This window comes from Rosa chinensis, chromosome 6 (assembly GCF_002994745.2).
Source record: "Rosa chinensis cultivar Old Blush chromosome 6, RchiOBHm-V2, whole genome shotgun sequence".
Taxonomy (NCBI): domain Eukaryota; kingdom Viridiplantae; phylum Streptophyta; class Magnoliopsida; order Rosales; family Rosaceae; genus Rosa; species Rosa chinensis.
In genome coordinates, this window is record NC_037093.1 from 59740640 (window position 1) to 59759875 (window position 19236).

The 19236-nt window shown below is 38.2% G+C and overlaps 4 protein-coding genes across 4 annotated transcripts; all 4 read left to right on the forward strand.

Moving 5' to 3' along the window:
- Positions 1-83: 83 nt before the first annotated feature.
- Positions 84-5404, forward strand: LOC112170099 (UPF0481 protein At3g47200). The gene is made up of 3 exons (XM_024307250.2): positions 84-527; positions 1242-3384; positions 3808-5404. Exon 3 carries the CDS (start codon positions 3863-3865, stop codon positions 5189-5191), a length of 1329 nt encoding a protein of 442 aa, XP_024163018.1. The 5' UTR covers positions 84-527; positions 1242-3384; positions 3808-3862; the 3' UTR covers positions 5192-5404.
- LOC112170096 (UPF0481 protein At3g47200) lies at positions 1276-2586 on the forward strand. The gene has a single exon (XM_040508614.1). The coding sequence runs from the start codon at positions 1276-1278 to the stop codon at positions 2584-2586; it is 1311 nt and encodes a 436-aa protein (XP_040364548.1).
- A 183-nt stretch (positions 5405-5587) lies between the features above and the next one.
- Positions 5588-9067, forward strand: LOC112174296 (putative UPF0481 protein At3g02645). The gene is made up of 2 exons (XM_024312039.2): positions 5588-6364; positions 7407-9067. The coding sequence occupies exon 2, from the start codon at positions 7461-7463 to the stop codon at positions 8847-8849; it is 1389 nt and encodes a 462-aa protein (XP_024167807.1). The 5' UTR covers positions 5588-6364; positions 7407-7460; the 3' UTR covers positions 8850-9067.
- Positions 9068-10155: 1088 nt separating this feature from the next.
- LOC112172522 (UPF0481 protein At3g47200) lies at positions 10156-12365 on the forward strand. Its single transcript, XM_024309904.2, has 2 exons — positions 10156-10275; positions 10885-12365. Exon 2 carries the CDS (start codon positions 10940-10942, stop codon positions 12227-12229), a length of 1290 nt encoding a protein of 429 aa, XP_024165672.1. The 5' UTR covers positions 10156-10275; positions 10885-10939; the 3' UTR covers positions 12230-12365.
- The last annotated feature ends 6871 nt before the right edge of the window (positions 12366-19236 follow it).

Genomic DNA, 19236 nt, shown 5'->3' on the forward strand with positions numbered 1-19236 from the left:
TGGTTGGCATAGGGAGGTCGTAAATGAACTTGTACACAAATTTATCAAATACGAAAGTAGTCTGTACCCTGTCATCCCGATATGTCTATGGATCAGCTTTTTCTTCATTACATTCTGTAGAATCTAAAATCTTAAGAAACAACCTCATTTTCCCACAACATTTGCCGCGAAATAGTCCGTTGAAGACAACTCTTAAAAGGGTAGACTAAATCGGGAAGCTTCTTTTTGGTATGAATCTGAGAAGCTTCAACGAAAATTAAAGCAAGGTGTTTCACTTGTATATAGTCAGAAAGAAAACCTTGTATTTCCTTGTACTTTCTGTGGGGCCTGCATTTGATTGTTCAGAACTCGCCCTAGACGCGCATAAACATATATAAAAGCACAGCTCTGAGTTGACCCGACTTCTAACTTCTAACTTCTTCTCTATCATTGTGCGAACATAAAAGGAAATTATCAGTTTCATCTATCTGAGAAACAAGCATTCTTCATTGAGCTTCCTGGGGCTTCAAAGCCTTGATTAATAGCAGGTGTGAATTCACTTCCTTCAATTCTCTGCCCTCTATTTTGCTGTTAATTCATAGTTTTGGTCTGTGTTTTTCCCTTCTCCATTGCTATGAAGCTTTTTAAGTTGTTTCTTATGTTTCATATTAGTTGGAAATTGGAATTGAGCAAGGCGATTGTGCTTCGTCTCTGTATGTTTTGATTGGAAGCATAAAAAATAGAAAACTCGATGAACACATACAATCACACTCAATTCGATATAATTGTTTGACCTTAAAGGGGATATGAGGATAACATCACTGTCTGCTATGTATTATTATACAAGATTTGTTTAACTAGAAGCTGCAATAATGTAGAAAAGGAATAGCTAGGCACACATCTTGGCTTTATACAAGACCAAAAATTTGTACTAGTTTTTGCTTTTACTGCTTCAAAATGTGGAGGGAAATAAAGAAAGAAAGATAGATAAAAAACAAAGTGAGAAGGGCTGTGTCTGTCTATGTTACTGTAATCCCAGAAATTTTCAGAAGGATTCAAATGCGATGGATCTTCCAACAGTGATGTATAAGCAAACTAGTATGTAAGAACTTATTCAAGCATTAATTCCAGAGTTGCACGTATTGAGGTTCGAGCATTGGGGCATTAATTCGAATAATGGTTTACTCTGTATTTTGTGATGTTCTTAGTTCTTTGTTGTAGCATATTGGAATGTCAATAACGAATTGCTAATTGTGGTGCAGTTTATCATCGATCACAGAAACACATCAGTGGAAAATGGCAGGAAACGGTGAAGCTCCGAATGACATAGAGAGCCAGCAAGCACAGCACATTCCATTGATAACTTCAATGAGACAAGAGTTGGAGGATTTGCCTATTCTGTCTCCTTTGTGTTGTATCTACAAAGTTCCTGAGCGGCTACGGCGTGCAAGTGAAAAGGCATACACACCTCAGGTTGTTTCTATAGGTCCACTTCACCATGGGAAGGATAGCCTCCAAGCAATGGAAGTGCACAAAAGGAGGTACCTGCAAGCTTTTATAGTTCGGACCAAGGCCAGCTTGGAGGAATATGTAGTAAAAATGAAGAACCAAGAAGAAAAACTGCGCAATTGTTACGCTGAAACTATTGACTTTACAAGTGATGAGTTTGTGAAAATCATTTTAGTGGATGCAGCGTTCATCATTGAGGTATTACTGAGGTACTGTATCCATGAGTTGCAGGATGAGAATGATCGCATATTTAATAAACCATGGATGTTACAGGATGTATGGCCTGACATGCGGTTGCTTGAAAATCAGCTGCCATTTTTCATTCTTGAGGAACTTTATGCTAGAGTCTCTTCTAATGTTACTGAGGGGAAATCATTAATTGATCTTTCTCACAATTTCTTCACAAGTCTGATGCATATAGAGGGTACGGAAGGCAATTTACAGACCATACACTCCTCTCGTGTACATCATTTTGTTGATTTCTGTAGACACTTATATCTACCGCCCCAACCAGAATGGCCAGCTAAAGGAAAACTCGAAACTCTAACCACACCCAGCATGACAGATCTACACCGGGCTGGAGTCAAGTTTAAGGTGAGATCAAGCAAAAATTTATTTGACATACGATTTCAAGGTGGGATGCTTGAAATTCCAAAATTAGCAATAAGTGATGAAATAGAGCTTACAATCAGAAATATCCTTGCCTTTGAACAATGCCATAGCCTTGAGAATATCATAAATGATTATGTTGTTGTCATGGATCGCCTTGTGAACACCCCAAAGGATGTGGAGTTGCTTGTCAAGTACGGAATTGTTGAAAATAGGCTAGGTGATAGCTCTGGAGGGTCTGCTTTGATTAACAATCTTGCTGACGGGGTCATCGTTGACTCCAAAGACTTCTGTTATGCTACTCTTTGTAAAGACCTGAACAATTACTGCAGTTGGACATGGCACAAATGGAAGGCGAATTTGAGACAAAATTATTTCAACACCCCTTGGGCAATTATATCTTTCACTGCAGCTGTTATTCTTCTCATACTTACTCTCATACAAGCAGTGACCTCTGTTTTCTCTGCTGTGAAAGGTAAGTCTACATAGTAAGTGTCCATTGCCCGTTCTCCATATCCTTTCCTTTTGTTCCCTATTCTTTGAGATTTGTAAATTAGTTTATGATGGCCCGATGGTCAGTAAGAGTATATAGGCTCTTTTGTTGGTGGTAGTGTGGTGTAAGATTGCTGGATTATGCCAGATATAGTAGAGATTCATGTTTTTACTCTGCTATTGCCAATAAGAAATGTTAAACCTTTGTGTATCTGCCTTTGTGTATTGCCAATAAGAAATGTTAAACCTTTGTGTATCTGCCAGCAAGCCCAGCACATTCCATTTAGGGCCTCACCGAAGAATGGACACTAGAAAATTAAGCCTGTGAACCCCAGATTCTACAAAAGCTGTTCTTGACCACATAAATATGTTGGCTGCCCTAATCTGTGCCTTCATCTGATAGCTTCCAAAGCAGAGGAAAAGATAGAACTGCTATTTACCAATAAGACAGGGGAAATGACAATATTTTATTAAAAAAAATTAAAAAAAATAATAATAATAGTGACAGAGTTGCATTAACTTTTCTTTGCTTCCAATCTGCAACTAGATATAAGCTTCTACATAAATACAAGTCCAAAGTCTACTTCAGTCTCTATAGGGACCATGTTCTGCCACTACATTCCACTCCTGCATATATGGACTTGTTCTCTGCCTGGGACCCTATGCTTATAGTCATCAGGGGAGGATAAGGTTACATACTGAAGGCCTTTCTTTCTAAGTATGTGGTTCATCACTACTTGTACTAGAGAACTTCTATTTCCTATATCAGGGGAGCAAGCAATCTGTGCATAACAGGTGCAAACTCGCTTCCTTAGTTTACTATCTTTCTTCTTATTTATTGTTTTTCTGGAGATATTTCCAAATAGAAGCATTATATCTACTCTTAATGATGGATGATAAGTACTATCTGCTGTAGAATTTCTTTCAATTGCACTGTGATATGAATTGAGCTACTGGTATTATTAGGGGAATCACATGACTACTATATACTATTTTCAATTTTAAAATATTCCAAGAATGATTGCTAGAGACAGCACATAGTTTGAGTTACGCGGGTAAATATGATTGCACCGTATGGAATTTCCAAACCATCTACATTGACTGCAAATTTTGTTGTAAATTTTTGTATGTTAGTAGCATCTTGAAATGTTTTTTTTTTGTCGAAATCTTGGAATGTTAATAATGATTAATTCCTTTGATTGGGGTTCATAATTCCAGTAATCACGACCAGGTTGGGATCCATCCATTATAATAACAATACATCGAGAGGAAAATGGCAGATGAAAGCCTTTATCAAGCTCCAAATGGCATTGAACAGTACCCATACATTCTTCCATTAGCAACATCAATGAGAAGGGTGTTGGGTAGCTTGTTTCCTTTATCCCCTTCGTGTTGCATCTGCAGGGTTCCTAAGCGGCTAAGTCGTGTAAGCGAAAAGGCCTATACACCTCAGGTAGTTTCTATAGGTCCACTTCACCATGGCAAAGAAGGTTTAAAAGCCATGGAAGAGCTCAAACATAGGTATCTGAAAGTCTTTCTGCATCGTTATCAGACTGTCACTAGCTTGGAGGATTGTATAATGAAAGTTAAGGGAGAAGAACAAACTCTGCACAGTTGTTATGCAGAGCCAATTGAGTATGATAGTGATGAATTTGTAAGAATCATTCTAGTGGATGCCATATTCATCATTGAGGTCTTAATACGGTACAATGATGAAAGATTGCAGCCTGAAAATGATCACATATTTAAAAATCCAAGGATGTTAGAGGATGTATGGCCTGACTTGCGGATGCTTGAAAATCAGCTGCCATTCTTCATCCTTGAAAAACTTTTCTGCCCTGTTGCTACGGAGGAGTATTCAATCATTAGTCTTTCTCACAAATTCTTCAAGACTCTAATGCATATAGAGGAAATGGAAGACACTTTGCCGAGAATAAGATCTTCTCCAGTAGGACATTTTGTCGATTTTGTTAGGAAGTTGTACCCGCTGCCACCATCACGACCAGCGTTACAAAACTCACATGGAGGGCAAGTTGAAACTCTAGCCACACTCAACATGAAAGAGCTATATCTCGCAGGAGTCAGGTTTAAGGTGGGATCAAGCAAAAATATTTTTGACATACGATTCAATGATGGGACATTGGAAATTCCAAAGATAACCATAAGTGATCAATCAGAGGTTAATCTCACAAATCTTCTGGTATTTGAACAAAGCCAATGCAAGGAGACAGAGAATTACATAAATGATTATGTTGGCTTCTTAAATATTCTTGTCAGCACCCCAAAGGATGTGGCTTTGTTAGTTAAGCATGACATTTTTGAGAATAAGTTAGGTGACTTTAAAAAAGGGTGTACTATGATTAAGAACCTTGGTGATAGGGTCAACATTGTGGCCTCCAAAGAGTTCTATTATGCACATCTTTGTGAACAGTTGAATAAGCACTGCAGAAGGTCATGGCACGTATGGAAGGCAAATTTGAAGCAAGATTATTTGAACACACCTTGGGCGACCATTTCTGTCATTGCAGCTGTTGTTCTCCTCATACTCACTCTCATACAGACGGTGTGCTCCATTATCAGTGTTCGTCAAACTCATCAGTAAGTTAGTTTCTTCCTGTCCTTCTACCTTTTTCATCATCTGCACCACACATGCTTTCTACTAGCCTAGAGGTATGATTTATTCCCTGAGGGAATTGTAAAGTTGATTCACCGAGATGTGTAGTAGTCTTTATTAGGAGACTATACCAAGTGTAAGTTGTGTAACAGAAAGATTTGGAATACTTCTCCACCTAATTCTCCAACATTTGAATCAAATTTATAAAGCTCAATCTGTTTTTCCAATCAGGCTGATTTAATGTGACTCAGGAATCAGGATCATAGCAAGGTGATTATAACTTTCACAAAAGATATAACCGAGCAAATACCATCCACAACAAATAAACATAATTTGGGTCTTAATGAAATTCTGCTGCCTACGTCTAGGATTTAGCATTGATGAATAATAGGGACAAAATTTCCAGAAACTAGAGGCAAGTGATAACCAAATTCCAAAGACTAGCAACCGATTACAGAGATCTGAAATCAAAGATGATGCCTAAAACTTAAGTTTCGCTTTCTATAGAGAGAACACATGTTCTTTTTCCCAATTATTACATCCCTAAGAACTGAACTCTCCTATGATCCTATCTAAATTATGTGAATAATCTCGCTGACATGGAGCTGACTGGAGTATAGCTAACACAGCACTATCACAAAAAACAAAAAGGAATGCTCTGGCCTTTGTACTGATCCGACTTCTTACACCTCACATTTCTTGAAGCACAAGTTTCCTATGTTTCATGGTAGTTATCATTGACATTCAGTGAAGCTTACTATGAGAGAAAGTTTTACACACAACGTGTCTAAATCACGAAAGAAGAGAACAACTGTGTCGCGGTTAAGTAAGTTGCTGGCTTATGTAATGTTGGAGATACGACCTCAATTTTTTCGCAGAACCTTGTCTGGGAAATGAAACTGAAGAAGGCTTAGGCATAATTTCTTTGTAATTGGTTGGTACAATCTTCAAATAAAAAAAAGGACAGACACCAGAATCTTTTACGTAATCTTGCTGGGCTTAAAATGTCAATGACGTGCGTAAACCTATCAAAGAGAAAAGGCGAGGAAGTTGTAGCCTGACTTCTTGATTGCTTATAGCCTTATATATAGTTCATCATTGGGCTACTGTTCAGAAAAAGTGGTTGATCTGGGTTGAGACATATACAATTGAGCATTGCAGGTTCGAATTCGATGCCTTCCCCCTTCTCTGCTTTCTTTTTTCTTCTTGTTTAATTATTCTTATGTCTAATGTCTTGTAAGGTTTAAGATTCTTATCTGCCATAGTAGTTGCACCCCTTTCTTGCTATTCTAACATGTATTTATTGCTTTTCATGTTATATGCACGCTCGGCCACCCAGGAAAAAACCTTATTGTAGTTCATTTAAGATTTTCATTTTGTACTCCTTTTAACATGATAGTATGAACTTCTAAACCCATAAAAACAATAAAGAACACATATTTGCTGATTAATTATTTGTTCCTAAAAGCAGATTATTTATCGGAGCCTCTCATAAAAATATAACTAGAACAAAACAGACCCAATGGGAGGGAATAATTAATTAAATAAATGTGATTTTTTTTTAAAGGGTAGTTATTACAGATAGTGGGTAATTGGTGAAATACACATAGTCGGTAAGTGGGAAGTTACTGCAGAGGAGTGAATTATTATTTTTTTATCTTTTCTAATTTTGATTTTGTTATTTACCTTCTTATCCTTTAATTATTAAATATAATTTCAAATTAATATATGCTAGAAAGATCTATATGTAATTTGACACGCATTTTGGCTAACAAAATTTCTTCTCTTCATAATTTGACACGCACTTTGGCTAACTAAGCCTCCAATTTTTTGCCAACAACATTTTTGTTGGTTTGATTAACAAAAAAAAAACCAACATTTTCATTGGGAAAGTCTCCCATAAAAATAAATAAAAATGATACACTTTTATCGACAAATATTTATTTGCTAAAATCCTCTCACCAAAATAACAAGAAAAAGAGATATACCTTCGTGGTTTTGTCGGTAAAAGCCTCTCATAAAAAGGGATGCACCTTCTCTAATGATTAGTTAGTTGCCCAAAGAGGTCTATATCATACAATCCTTGGAACTTCTCAACCATCCAAGTTCATCTGCCATATAGTGTCTTATATATGTTGCCTTTTACTTTCATTGGAGCATCTTGGATGTTTAGTAATGAATGCTTTCTTGATTGTGGTTCTAGTGATCATCATCATTGTCATCAATCTATTCACGACAATACATCAAGAGGAGGAATATGGAAGATGAAAGCTATCAAGTTCCACATGACATAGAAAACCCACACTCTCCACTACTGACTTCGATGAGAAGTATGCTGTATAACTTGTCTCCTTTATCCTCTTCTTGCTGTATCTGCAGAGTTCCTAAGCGCCTACGTCGTGTTAGTGAAATGGCCTACACACCTCAAGTAGTCTCTATAGGCCCCCTTCACCATGGCAAGGAAGGGTTAAAGCCCATGGAGGAGCACAAAAATAGGTACCTCCAAGATTTTCTAGTCCGAACCAATCTAAGCTTGGAGCATTACATTAACAAAATAAGGGGCAGAGAAGCAGAATTGCGTGGTTGTTACGCAGAAACCATTCAATTCGACAGTGATGAATTTGTAAGAATTGTCCTAGTGGATACCGCTTTCATCATTGAGGTCTTATTGAGGTTCCATTTCCATGAGTTGCAGGATGAGAATGATCGCATCTTCAAGAAACCAAGGATGTTTGAGGATGTATGGCCTGATATGCGGATGCTTGAAAATCAGCTCCCATTCTTTATCCTCCAGGATCTTTTCGACCCCAAAAGGATTCAAATACCTTTTGTGGAGAATCTCTCAATAATCAATCTTTCTTACACTTTCTTCAGAGCTCTAATGAATATAGAGGAACTGGAAGACACTTTGGAGACAATAATTTCTTCTACTATAGAACATTTTGTTGATTTTGTCAGAAAATTGTATCCACCACCACCACTAAAGGTAGCAAGAGCTAGAGGCCAACCCAAATCTCCAACTGGAGCCAGCATGAGACAACTATCAACATTTGAAGTACCACAAGGTCGAGGGCAACCTGAAATTCCAACCACACCAAGCATGACAGAGCTATACAGGGCAGGAGTCAAGTTTAAAGTGGGATCAGGTAAAAATATGTTTGACATTCGATTCAAAGATGGGACCTTGCAAATTCCAAAAATAACAATAAGTGATCAATCAGAGGTGAATCTCACAAATCTCCTTGTGTTTGAACAAAGCCAATGCAAGGAGACTGAGAATTACATAAATGATTACGTTGGCATCTTAAACATTCTTGTCAACACCCCTGAGGATGTGTCATTGCTTGTTAAGAATGCAATCTTTGTGAACAAGTTAGGTGACAGCAAGAAAGGCTGTACTATGATTAAGAATATGGGTGACGGGGTCAATATTGCGGACTACAGCAAGTTCCATTTTGCTCCTCTTTGTGAAAAGCTGAACGAGCACTGCACAAAGTCGAGGCACAAATGGCTGGCACTGTTGAGGCAAAATTATTTCAACACACCTTGTAAAACTATTTCTGTCATCGCAGCTGCTTGTATAATCCTATTCACTCTCATACAGACGGTGTCCTCTATTATCTCTGTTCATTCTCGTTCTCACTGATGAGGTCTCATTTGAACAGCTTAAAAGGGAAAGGATTTGTTGTGAAGTTGGTACATACTAGTAAATATAAGGGTACTTAGGTTCTGTATAAGATGCTAGGATATTACTAAGAATAGCTGACTTTTCTAATTATTTATTGTAAACGTTACTAATTGTGTGTCGGTGTGTATATATCAAATTGTAACAATAACACCTCATATTCTGAGATGAATAATACTACAGGAAACAACCATATATTATATTTGACATGTGCAAATGCTGCAATGGATCAAATATTAAGTACGTATTTTATAATATTAAGTAAGGAATTTCCAAAAAAAATATTAAGGAAATATATTGACATGACTCTCCTTTTGCTTCAAGTTCTTACATAATACAAATCCATTTTCTTGAAACTTAAGTTATCTCTTATGTTTCAGGGTGGTTGGAAAATAGGACTTAATAAAAAAAAGATTATGAGAAATTAAGTTCCATACACAAAACAAAAATAGAATAGAACAACAAATGATGTGCTAGATAACTAGCTCGATGGTTGTTGAATGCTTCAGCAAAAACTAGAGGTAGAAACGAGGCATTTAGTGGCATTGTCGTATATATATGGAGCCTGTTATATGTTTCTGTCATATTCACTATCGGCCTGTAACTGTGGCATATATATATATATATATATATATATATATATATATATATATAGGGCCCTTCTAGTGAGGTATCCTTTTTTTTGGTCTTTTATAGGGATAAACATTAGACCAACTTTTTGATCATATTTTCACATCTTAACCGTTCAGTTTTTAGGTCCTAATGTATAGATCACTTCTGCAAATTTTCAGCCAATTTGATGATCGGTAAGGCATCCAAAACTGCAATTTACCATTATAAACACGAACGGTTCCGGTTGGACAGATTCGGTCCATTCGTGTAAATTGCAGTTTTGGATGCTTTAACAATCACCAATTTGACTGAAAATTTGCAGAAGTGATCTATACATTAGGACCTAAAAACTGAATGGTTAAGATGTGAAAATATGATCTAAAAGTTGGTCTAATACCTATCCCTATAAAAGACCAAAAAAAGATCCCTTAGTGGAAGCCCTCTCTCTCTCTCTCTCTCTATATATATATATATATATATATATATATATATATAGCACAATGATCGACGGGCCATATAGAACAAGTTGGCTTTAGAAAGTCAAGTCAACTGATGAGAGCCTCCTTTCCATTTCCCTATTACATGTTTTTGGACGTCATTGACAAAAAATATAGGGGCCGGCGAATTTGTCAGTGACGTCCAAAAACATGTAACAGGGAAATGACAAGGAAGTTGTTCTATATGACCCGTCAATCATTGTGCTGTATATAACGAGGAGCAATTCTATTTCATCTACCAAAAGGAGCAAGTGATCTGGGATTTATACATATTACAGGTGCAATTTCAGTCCTTTCTCTGTCTCTTTGTTTCATTGTTTTCCACTTCACATTATTATGCCATCTTTGTTATGTTTGTGCATCCATTTGTCTTGAAGCTTTTAGGTTTATGTTTTATTGACAAATGAATATGCTTCTTATATTCGCATGTTTCATGGTAGTATGGGAATATTCTAATTTTCTTGTTTGTTCAAATGAAGTTAATTTGGGTTTGTCTCTGCTTATAGATATGTTGATTGGGAGCAAAAGATCTGAATGAGTAGCTGAATCTACTTTCATTTATTTCCAAAAATGAAGTTTTCTTGTTCTAGCACTTGAAAACAGTGTGCACCCATCTATGTTAATCGAGCTCAAGTTTCATCGCTAAAAAACAAGAATTTGTGATGATAATATTTTCATTTGCATAGCTTTTCCTAGTTTCTTTCTAAAAAGGAAGAAACATACTCCTGATCTTACTATTGTACAATAGGGGGATGTATGTGCTGCTGTAATCCTGACTATTTTATAAGGAATCATATGACTACTAGGACCTTTTAGCCTAAGAACTTCAATTTTTTCGTCAAAGGATCTTGGAGTGTTAGTAATGAAATGTGTGTTTGTCTTGCCAGGAAGGCGGGAACCATCACTGGTTCAATTAACGAAAGCAACAAATACAAAAGGAAAATGGATAGAGGCAATAATGATCACTTAGTGAGGTCGATGAGCCAGGTGTTGCATAGCTTAAGGTTTGAGCTATCATCGTCAAGCTGTATCTACCGAGTTCCTAAGCGACTACGGCGTGCAAGTGAAAATGCTTACACACCTCAAGTGGTCTCTATAGGCCCACTTCACCATGGCAAGGAAGGCTTAAAACCCATGGAAGAGCTCAAAAATAGGTACCTAAAAGCTTTTCTACGTCGGACCCAGGTAACCTTAGAGGATTATGTAGCTCAAATAAAGGCAAAAGAAGTAGATCTGCGCAGCTGTTATGCAGAGACCATTGATTTAAATAGTGATGAATTTGTTAGAATTGTTCTAGTGGACGCCGCCTTCGTCATTGAGGTCTTATTGAGGTTCAGTTTCCGTGACTGTCAAGAAGCAAATGACCGCATATTTAGCAAACCATTTATGTTACAGGATGTCTGGCCTGACATGCGGATGCTTGAAAATCAGCTGCCGTTCTTTATTCTTGACCATCTTTTCGAACCACACAAGGCTACTCTCTCAAGGGGGCAGTCACTAATTGAACTTTCTCACCACTTCTTCAAAACTCTAATGCATATAGATGTAGCAGATGAAACTTTGAAGTCAATAAAACCTCATGAAGTAGTACATTTTGTTGATTTTGTTAGAAAGTTATATCCACTACCACCATGGAAATCACAACATCGAGGGAAACGCGAAATACCGGTCACCCCAACCATGACACAGCTATCCCGAGCAGGGATCAGGTTTAAGGACGGATCGAAAACAAATATGTTTGATGTGAAGTTCGAAAAAGGGTTTCTAGCAATGCCAAAACTCACAATAAGTGATCAAACAGAGGTTACAATAACAAATCTCATTGCCTTTGAACAAAGTCAATGCGAGGACCAGGAGAAGTACATAAATGATTATTTCTTCTTCTTAAACGGTCTTGTAAAAACCCCTCAGGATGTTAAATTGCTTGTTGATCGTAGAATTCTTGACAATAAGCTAGGTGACAACAAAAAAGGCTGTGCTCTGATTAAGAACCTCGTGGATGGAGTGGTGGACTACTCCAAGGACTACTTCTATTTCTTCACTCTTTGCGATGACCTGAACAAGTACTACAATATGGGTCGTCACCAATGGAAGGAATACTTGGTCACGCACTTTTTCAACTCTCCTTGGGCAACTAAAGAAATCATTGCTGCAGTTATTTTCCTCTTTCTCACTCTCATACAGACTGTGTTCTCTATCATGTCTTACTGTCACGACCTCGGTAAGAGGTAAATAGAGGTAACTTCAGTTCCTTGTTCGGGGGTGTCTCCCTGTTGTTTATCACAGGATCTTTGTATTTTTGTTTAAGGGTATCAATCTAATTGGTTTCTTCCAAATTGTGGATTAATTTGTTTTCCAGTTTTTGTCACTCTTAGCCTTCTGGTATGCATTTTCATTCATCAACTATATATGGTCTTACAAACACCAAGAAGCAATTATAGAGAAAATCAAAGCCGACCACAGGCCTATAAGCTAATAACAACATTGTTGAGACCAGAATCAGCCACTGAATTAAGAGATAGGTAAACCAGAGGACATAGGGAGAAAGTACCTTAGAGGCCAGAAGGGATCTATTGAAGAAAGCCACCTGAAAAGCTATGTTCCTCACCCGAAAAAAAAAAAACCCTGAGACATCGCTTGTGGATCTGCTTTTCCGGTAACCAAAGGCATTCAAGGATTTCAAGCAGTGCGGGAGTCTATTTAGTGGACTTTATAGTTTAGCCCAATCCGTATTAGTGTACTACATTTTAGTCCAATCCATATACTACTACAAGTGCAATTTGTTCAAATGAATGGGTTCATGTGAGAATGAATTGTTTCTTAGCACGTTTTGGCTGCACTTATACACTTTTTTTTTTTTTTTGAGAATGCTGCACTTATACACTTATACTAACGAAAGTAAGAAATTTGAAAGAACACTTTTGCAATGAAATGTCAGTATGCCGTATGCAACCCAAAAAAAAAAGAAAAAAAAAAAATTCACTGGAACATCTTTACAAGCAAAAATGTTGTCGGCTTCAACTAGAGGTGCATAAATGTGTAGGAATGCTTGTGCTAAAAAGAAAAAAGAAAAAATGGTTGCTGTGATTTTATGATTTTATCCATGTGAAATTTAGAGCCACGCCTCACCTCTAGTGGCACTCCAACACATGCTAGCTTTTGGAGGTGCCTCTTATAATTATTATGTACCACAACTATTACTTTATGGTTAATTGGCAGAGAATAACAGTTGAGATCATGAATAAAATTATTTTATGGTTTGGTAATAAAAATATCTTTATCATTTAATTTAAAGACCAAGTAGAAAGTATTAGTGTATTACTAGCATTTCTCTTCAAGAAAATAAATAAATATTAAAATCCTTGGAGTTAGCCCAAGTAGTGATGGAGGTTGAGAATTGAGTTAAAGATCCTCCTAGCTCAATTAGATTAGGAGTTTGATTCTCCTCCAATGCTTTTAAGAAAAATTAAAAATTAAGTAGTGTTTAAGGAAAACTGAATTGTGAGAGAAATTGAATCGTGCTTTCATTGATAATAGGGGCCTCTTTATTTAGAGGATTATAAGACATAGAATCAGAGTTGTACAAGGAAAGATAATCGTACAATTAATCAGATATCTATGAATATCTCCAAAAATATATCTAATTCTAAACCCTATTACAACTAGGTCAAGTAACCTAGAGTTTGGGTTAGACACATATTTTGGATTTACTTGAACACTCCCCCTTGTGTCGCCCAAACATGGTGCTCATCTCGTTGCCTCATTAAAAACTTTGCCAAGTAACAAAAACCCAGTGGGACAAAAATAACCTCAGTCGAAGGGGAAAAAAAGCACAACACACCCTTCACGTTGCGAGACCATATATGTAGACATCTTCCCCTGATGACAACGGTCATGGGAGTTCGGATAACTTCCGTAAAAGATGCTACCAACATGTTTATCGAAAGTGGAATTTAGGCAATGACTTAGTGAGCAAGTCTGCCATACTGTCATCAGATTGAACCTAGTTCACTTTGATCTTGAGGAGAGTCTATTGTTGCTGATTATCCTTGGTGATGTCACTTTTGATGTAGTCTTGCTTCATTTGTTCAAAACAAGCAGCATTATCCTATATGCTCGTAGGCTCATTTGTGGTAGACTTCAAACTACAATTGTTCGAACATGCATAATTATGGATCAAATCCATATACATTTAGGAACCTATTCGTGAAGAGCAATAGTCTCTGCATTGTTCGAAGATATATCGACTAGGGTCTATTCTGTAGACCTCCAAGATATCACGGTTTTACCCATGGTGAACACATAACCAGTTTGGGAAGACTTTTGTGTGGGTCAGAGAGATACTCAACATCAGCAAAACCTTCTTGGAATGGTGATAGTGGACGCATGCTAGTGTTGGCGGCGTTCCTGGTGTGTGATGGGTCCGAATCCATCGTCTCTCTGTAGGGATAGAACAAGCTCATATCAATCGTACATTTCAAGTACCGAAAGATATCTTATACAACAATCCAATGGCTTTGTGTTAGTGCAGAGATATATCTAGCTAACAAGTTCATGGCAAATGAGATTTCCAGTCTTGTGCATTGAGCTAAGTACAATAATGCGCCTATTGTACTTAATTAGGGCATTTCTGCCCCTAGCGCATCTTCGTCATCATCCTTCGAACGAAGAGGATCATTTTCAGGATCAAGACTACGGACGATCATAGGGGTGCTTGAAGGCTTGACCTTGTCAAAATGCCTAAGCATCTATCAACACGATGCTCAAGTTCCAAACCGAGACATAATAGTGTTCTCCCAAAATCCTTCATCTCAAACTCGGATTTCAAGTGTTCAGCGGTTTTCCTTAACTCTTTAAGGGCTTCCAATGAAGATCATGTCCAATATGAACTGTGATAGAATCTGAAACTTGTTATGAAAACGTGCGGGCATATCCCTTCCCAATCAAGTAGTCACTTTAGTGAGCGTTTCAACCTTATTGCAAACACGCTCCGTGGTTTAGAGCCACTTGACTTGGGTAAATGAAGTCCACCATAAACCTTCATGTATATTTCGTATCTAGATCTCCATAGAGATATGTGTTGACCACATTTGTAAGCTACATGTTCAGTTATTTGGAAACTACCAAACTGACAAGGTAGTGGAGTGCAATGACATCCATTACGAGAGAATATGTCTCATTGTAGTCGATTCCAGGGGGTTTTGTGAGAAGCCTTGAGCCATAAGGCGAGATTGCCATATCTTTTTCTCATCACACTTTCTAACGAAGACCCATTAGTCAATAGGTTTTATGTTAGGAGGTGTTGGCATCACTGGCTCGAAAACCTTCCTCTTCGTTAGAGAATTCAACTTAACCTGGATCGCATCTTTCCATTTAGGCCAAATTTCTCTACGTTGGCATTCATTCATCAACGGAGTGTGGTTTGATATCATTAGACTTAACAAACTCATGCGCAACTATATCATCAATTATGATGGAATTTCTATCCCACGTCTCATGTACACTAGTGTAATTTTCAAAGATGTGAGCCCGGGAAATATGTATCGAGCTTAAGTGAAATAGTTCGATAATTTACCTATCGATCTCGATAAAAGTTATAGTACTCGAGAATATTTTCAGAAATTTTCATTAAAAGAAATCCTCAATTTAGGAGTTGGATAATAAAGTACACGTCACGAGGAGTTCGTGAAAATTTTCGGAGAAGTTTTTGGATACCCGAGCTATTTATCGTGACTTTCCGAAGTTTTGGGATTTTAGAAATTAATTCAAGAAATAGAAGACAGGTGGAGCAATCCTAGCCATCCACCTCTTCCACCGCTTCATCAGGGACGTCCACTGTTAATTGGTTCAGTTTATATATATGAGTCTTGACCCGTGGGAACACCAGAAGCATCGAGAAAGCAAGAGAACCAGAGTTCTCTGACCCTGAAGAGAGAGACGACCCGGTAGGGAAACCCGACCGGAGCTCTCACCTCCGGCCACCCCACGACGACGCGCGACCACCATCTTCTTCGTTTCGTCGTCGCCGACAGCCTCCCTTCCTTGGATTGTCCATGCACTGAACGGAGAAGAAAACCCGACGACCAGAAGCCCGAACCCTCACCGGCATCCTTTGCAATTTCCGACGCCTCCGGCCACCGTTTGGGCCGTCTGGGGTACGAAACTTCCTCTTCTCATCATGCTCTTCAAGTCTGTGCAATTAGTTTTTCAATTTGATCGAGTTTTGACAAATTGGTTCTGGGTTGTTTTTGGTTTCATCTCGGTTCTGCCGTGTTTTTCAACTCCGGCGATGTTTCCGTCTCTCCTTGGCTTGGTCTCGGCCTCGACTGCAACTGTAGACAAGGAATTGGGCAGTTGGCTGGGCAGATCACGTTGACATCCTCAATTCATCATCTGCCTAGTTTCCGCAAGGAGTTTGATTTGGTTGCAGTTTGGAATTTGAAGGTATAATTCAAAATGTTGAATTGAAGTTTGGTTATTGTCATGCAAATCCGAAGTTAGTAGCTTGAGTTGGTATGACTTGGTGGAAATCAGTTTCCTTGGCTGTGGAGTTTTGTCAGATTATAGTTTCGGTAGCTTGGAGTTTATGTTTGAATTGGGTAGGAAATTGATGTTGTTATGCTGGAAATTGGTCGTGGAACTGACTATGTAGAGTGGATTGAGATTATCATGCTTGATGTCTTGTTAGTGTTGTTAAGGCAGGTTATTTGGAATGTTTGTGGAATAATTGAAAATGGTCAAGCTTGGGTGTCCATAGTAAATTCTGTCGAATTACTATGCGAAAAAAACTATTAAGTAAATGTGGAATCGTTTGTTGGAGAAATCGTTATTGGTTTGCTTGTGTATTTCGCAGTTTGATAGTAAATGAATAAAAGAAATTATATATATATATATATATATATATATATTGGGTGGCCTTAGTAATCGGGTGCACTCAATATATGTTTGGTCGATAACGTAACTTCAAGTCAATGTTCGATAATTTAGGTAATTATCGAACTAGTCTCGATTGGTCAAACATGGTCAAATGTGGTCAACCCTTGGTCAACTCCTGGTCAAACCGGGAAAAGTTGGTTGGACGATTAATTAATCGTTGAGATTTCGTTTAACTGTTCAAAAGTTATTAACTATCGAAATGTCAGAATCTAGGACTCCATTTACCCGAGGAACATAAGGTTTGCGACTCTCGGAGTACGTGAAAGCAAGCATCGGAGTCCAGGTAGGGGATTCAGGACTCTCCTCGGTTTGTGAGTTTCTTTTATATTTTATTAATGTGATGCATGATAAGTGGTATGGGTTGGTTATGTAAAATGCAATGCATACTAACCAATCCGTGAGAAAATGTGTGATGGCTTGAGAGCGAAGGGTGGCTCTGACTTCCTTGGGTTCGATCCCCTTAACCTCCGGAGGGTTAGTTACGCCGGTCGTCCGGGTATTCCGATCGTAATAACGGGCCCGGTACGTGTGTGTAGCTAGGTAGCGGACGCTCTCGCTACGCTTACCTGGTGATAAATTAATTTGAGGTAAGGTCGTGTAGTGGGTCTATGGGACCGGCCATCAGGTAATACTTGGATTTGGCGCCGTATTTATTTGAGCATCATGCATCGTGTTTCAAGTTGAAAAACATTAAAGTTTGTCGTTCTTTTAAATATTTGGTTTAAATATGTTTTCATACTGGGCAACCCAAATATTTGTTTATTGGTTTTGAGTCTAGTTGAGGTAGAGTTCCTGTTGAGCAGCGAGGACGAAAGCTCACCCCCTACAACAATATGGATGCAGGTACTGTGCACTGGTGACGGGACAATGGCGGACGGAGCTGGGTGTGCGGAACAAGTTTGGTAAACCACCTTCTGGGCTTTATTCTGATTTCCATTTCTAGAACTCTGTGTTTCGGAACTTGTGGTTATTTAGCATCGTGTCCATTTTAGTTGAATTCTCTTTCATTGAAATCCAGACCTCGTGTGATCCTTATCCAAGTACTGGATGAGTGAAATAGATTTCAACAACTCAAGTTTTTCACCTCAAAAATATCGGTAGCTTTCGCTGTGTTTTGCAAAAAGTTTTCTAACAAAATGCCTAGCGGTCCTCTAGAAGGTGAATCGAGCTTTCGGTTTATATTTTAGAGCCCCGCGGCACTGTGACGTGCCCAAGCTGGTGAGGTGCGGTTTGGGGCGTTACAAAAGAGCTCTATATTCTCAGGAATAGGTTCTGATGTTGAAGCGTCCCCCAACAATAACCATAACCCGGAAGATTCTCATGAGATGGATTTTGAGTCTTGATGATCAAAGAATTGGAATGTGCCAAAGTATCCTTCGAACTCACGGGCCTCCCATGCATCCTAGCTGGGGCCATGGCCTGTAAAGCTAGAGTGCCATTCTCTTTGGCGTTGGCACTATGCCTACCTCCGTGTAGGGTGGCGCTACGTCTTTTCGTAGGGACGTACTTCCTTGCAGGCATATTTACAGCAGATGTGTGATATCGTCACTTTAGTAGAGATTAGAGGTGGCAAACGGATCGGCCCGGCCCATTTTAAGCGGGCCTAGTCGTGCTTCGTGCTGTGCTTGAGCCGGCCCATTTATTATCGTGTCGGGCTCGTGCCAGCCCATTTACTTAAACATTAAGCCCGGCCTGGCCCATGGCCCCTAGCCCATATTGTGTCGGGTCAATAACGGGCCGTGCTCGCGCCTACCTACTATAAAGCAAGATTTTAAAATATTAATTTGAACAAAAAAAAATAATTTTATTTAACTATTTAGAAAATTAAAATAAATTAAGTTCTACAACGTTTTTCTTAATCTTAAGGGGGTGTATTCAATCTAGATTTTAAATGATTCTGCCTGACTTTTTATAATCCATGGATTCTCGTTGATTCTACAGAATCCACGGATTGTTTTAATTCTATACGGATTTGAATAGATTCCAATATATTGTATTAGCAAGATTTGTTTGGATTTTAATAAGTGCATGGATTGTCCTTATAACAATAATATAATAAAGACCAAAATATGTACTATATAATCCATGATAATAAGTGCATGGATTGTCCTTATAGCAAACTATGCCAAAACTGTGACAGTTTATATGGAACCAAACCTCAGCAGCAATCACTAGTGCACAATCCATATCAAAGAGAAGAAATAAGTTGACAGTACTACTTCCTATTCACATAAATTGGGTTATATATATAGTATTCAAGCTTGTTAGCTTCAGTAGATTCCGATACATTTCTATTATTCTAT

Bases quoted from the DNA above. Each gene is read 5' to 3' on its own strand.
- LOC112170099 (XM_024307250.2), top strand. From the start codon at position 3,863: ATGGCAGATGAAAGCCTTTATCAAGCTCCAAATGGCATTGAACAGTAC.
- LOC112174296 (XM_024312039.2), top strand. From the start codon at position 7,461: ATGGAAGATGAAAGCTATCAAGTTCCACATGACATAGAAAACCCACAC.
- LOC112170096 (XM_040508614.1), top strand. From the start codon at position 1,276: ATGGCAGGAAACGGTGAAGCTCCGAATGACATAGAGAGCCAGCAAGCA.
- LOC112172522 (XM_024309904.2), top strand. From the start codon at position 10,940: ATGGATAGAGGCAATAATGATCACTTAGTGAGGTCGATGAGCCAGGTG.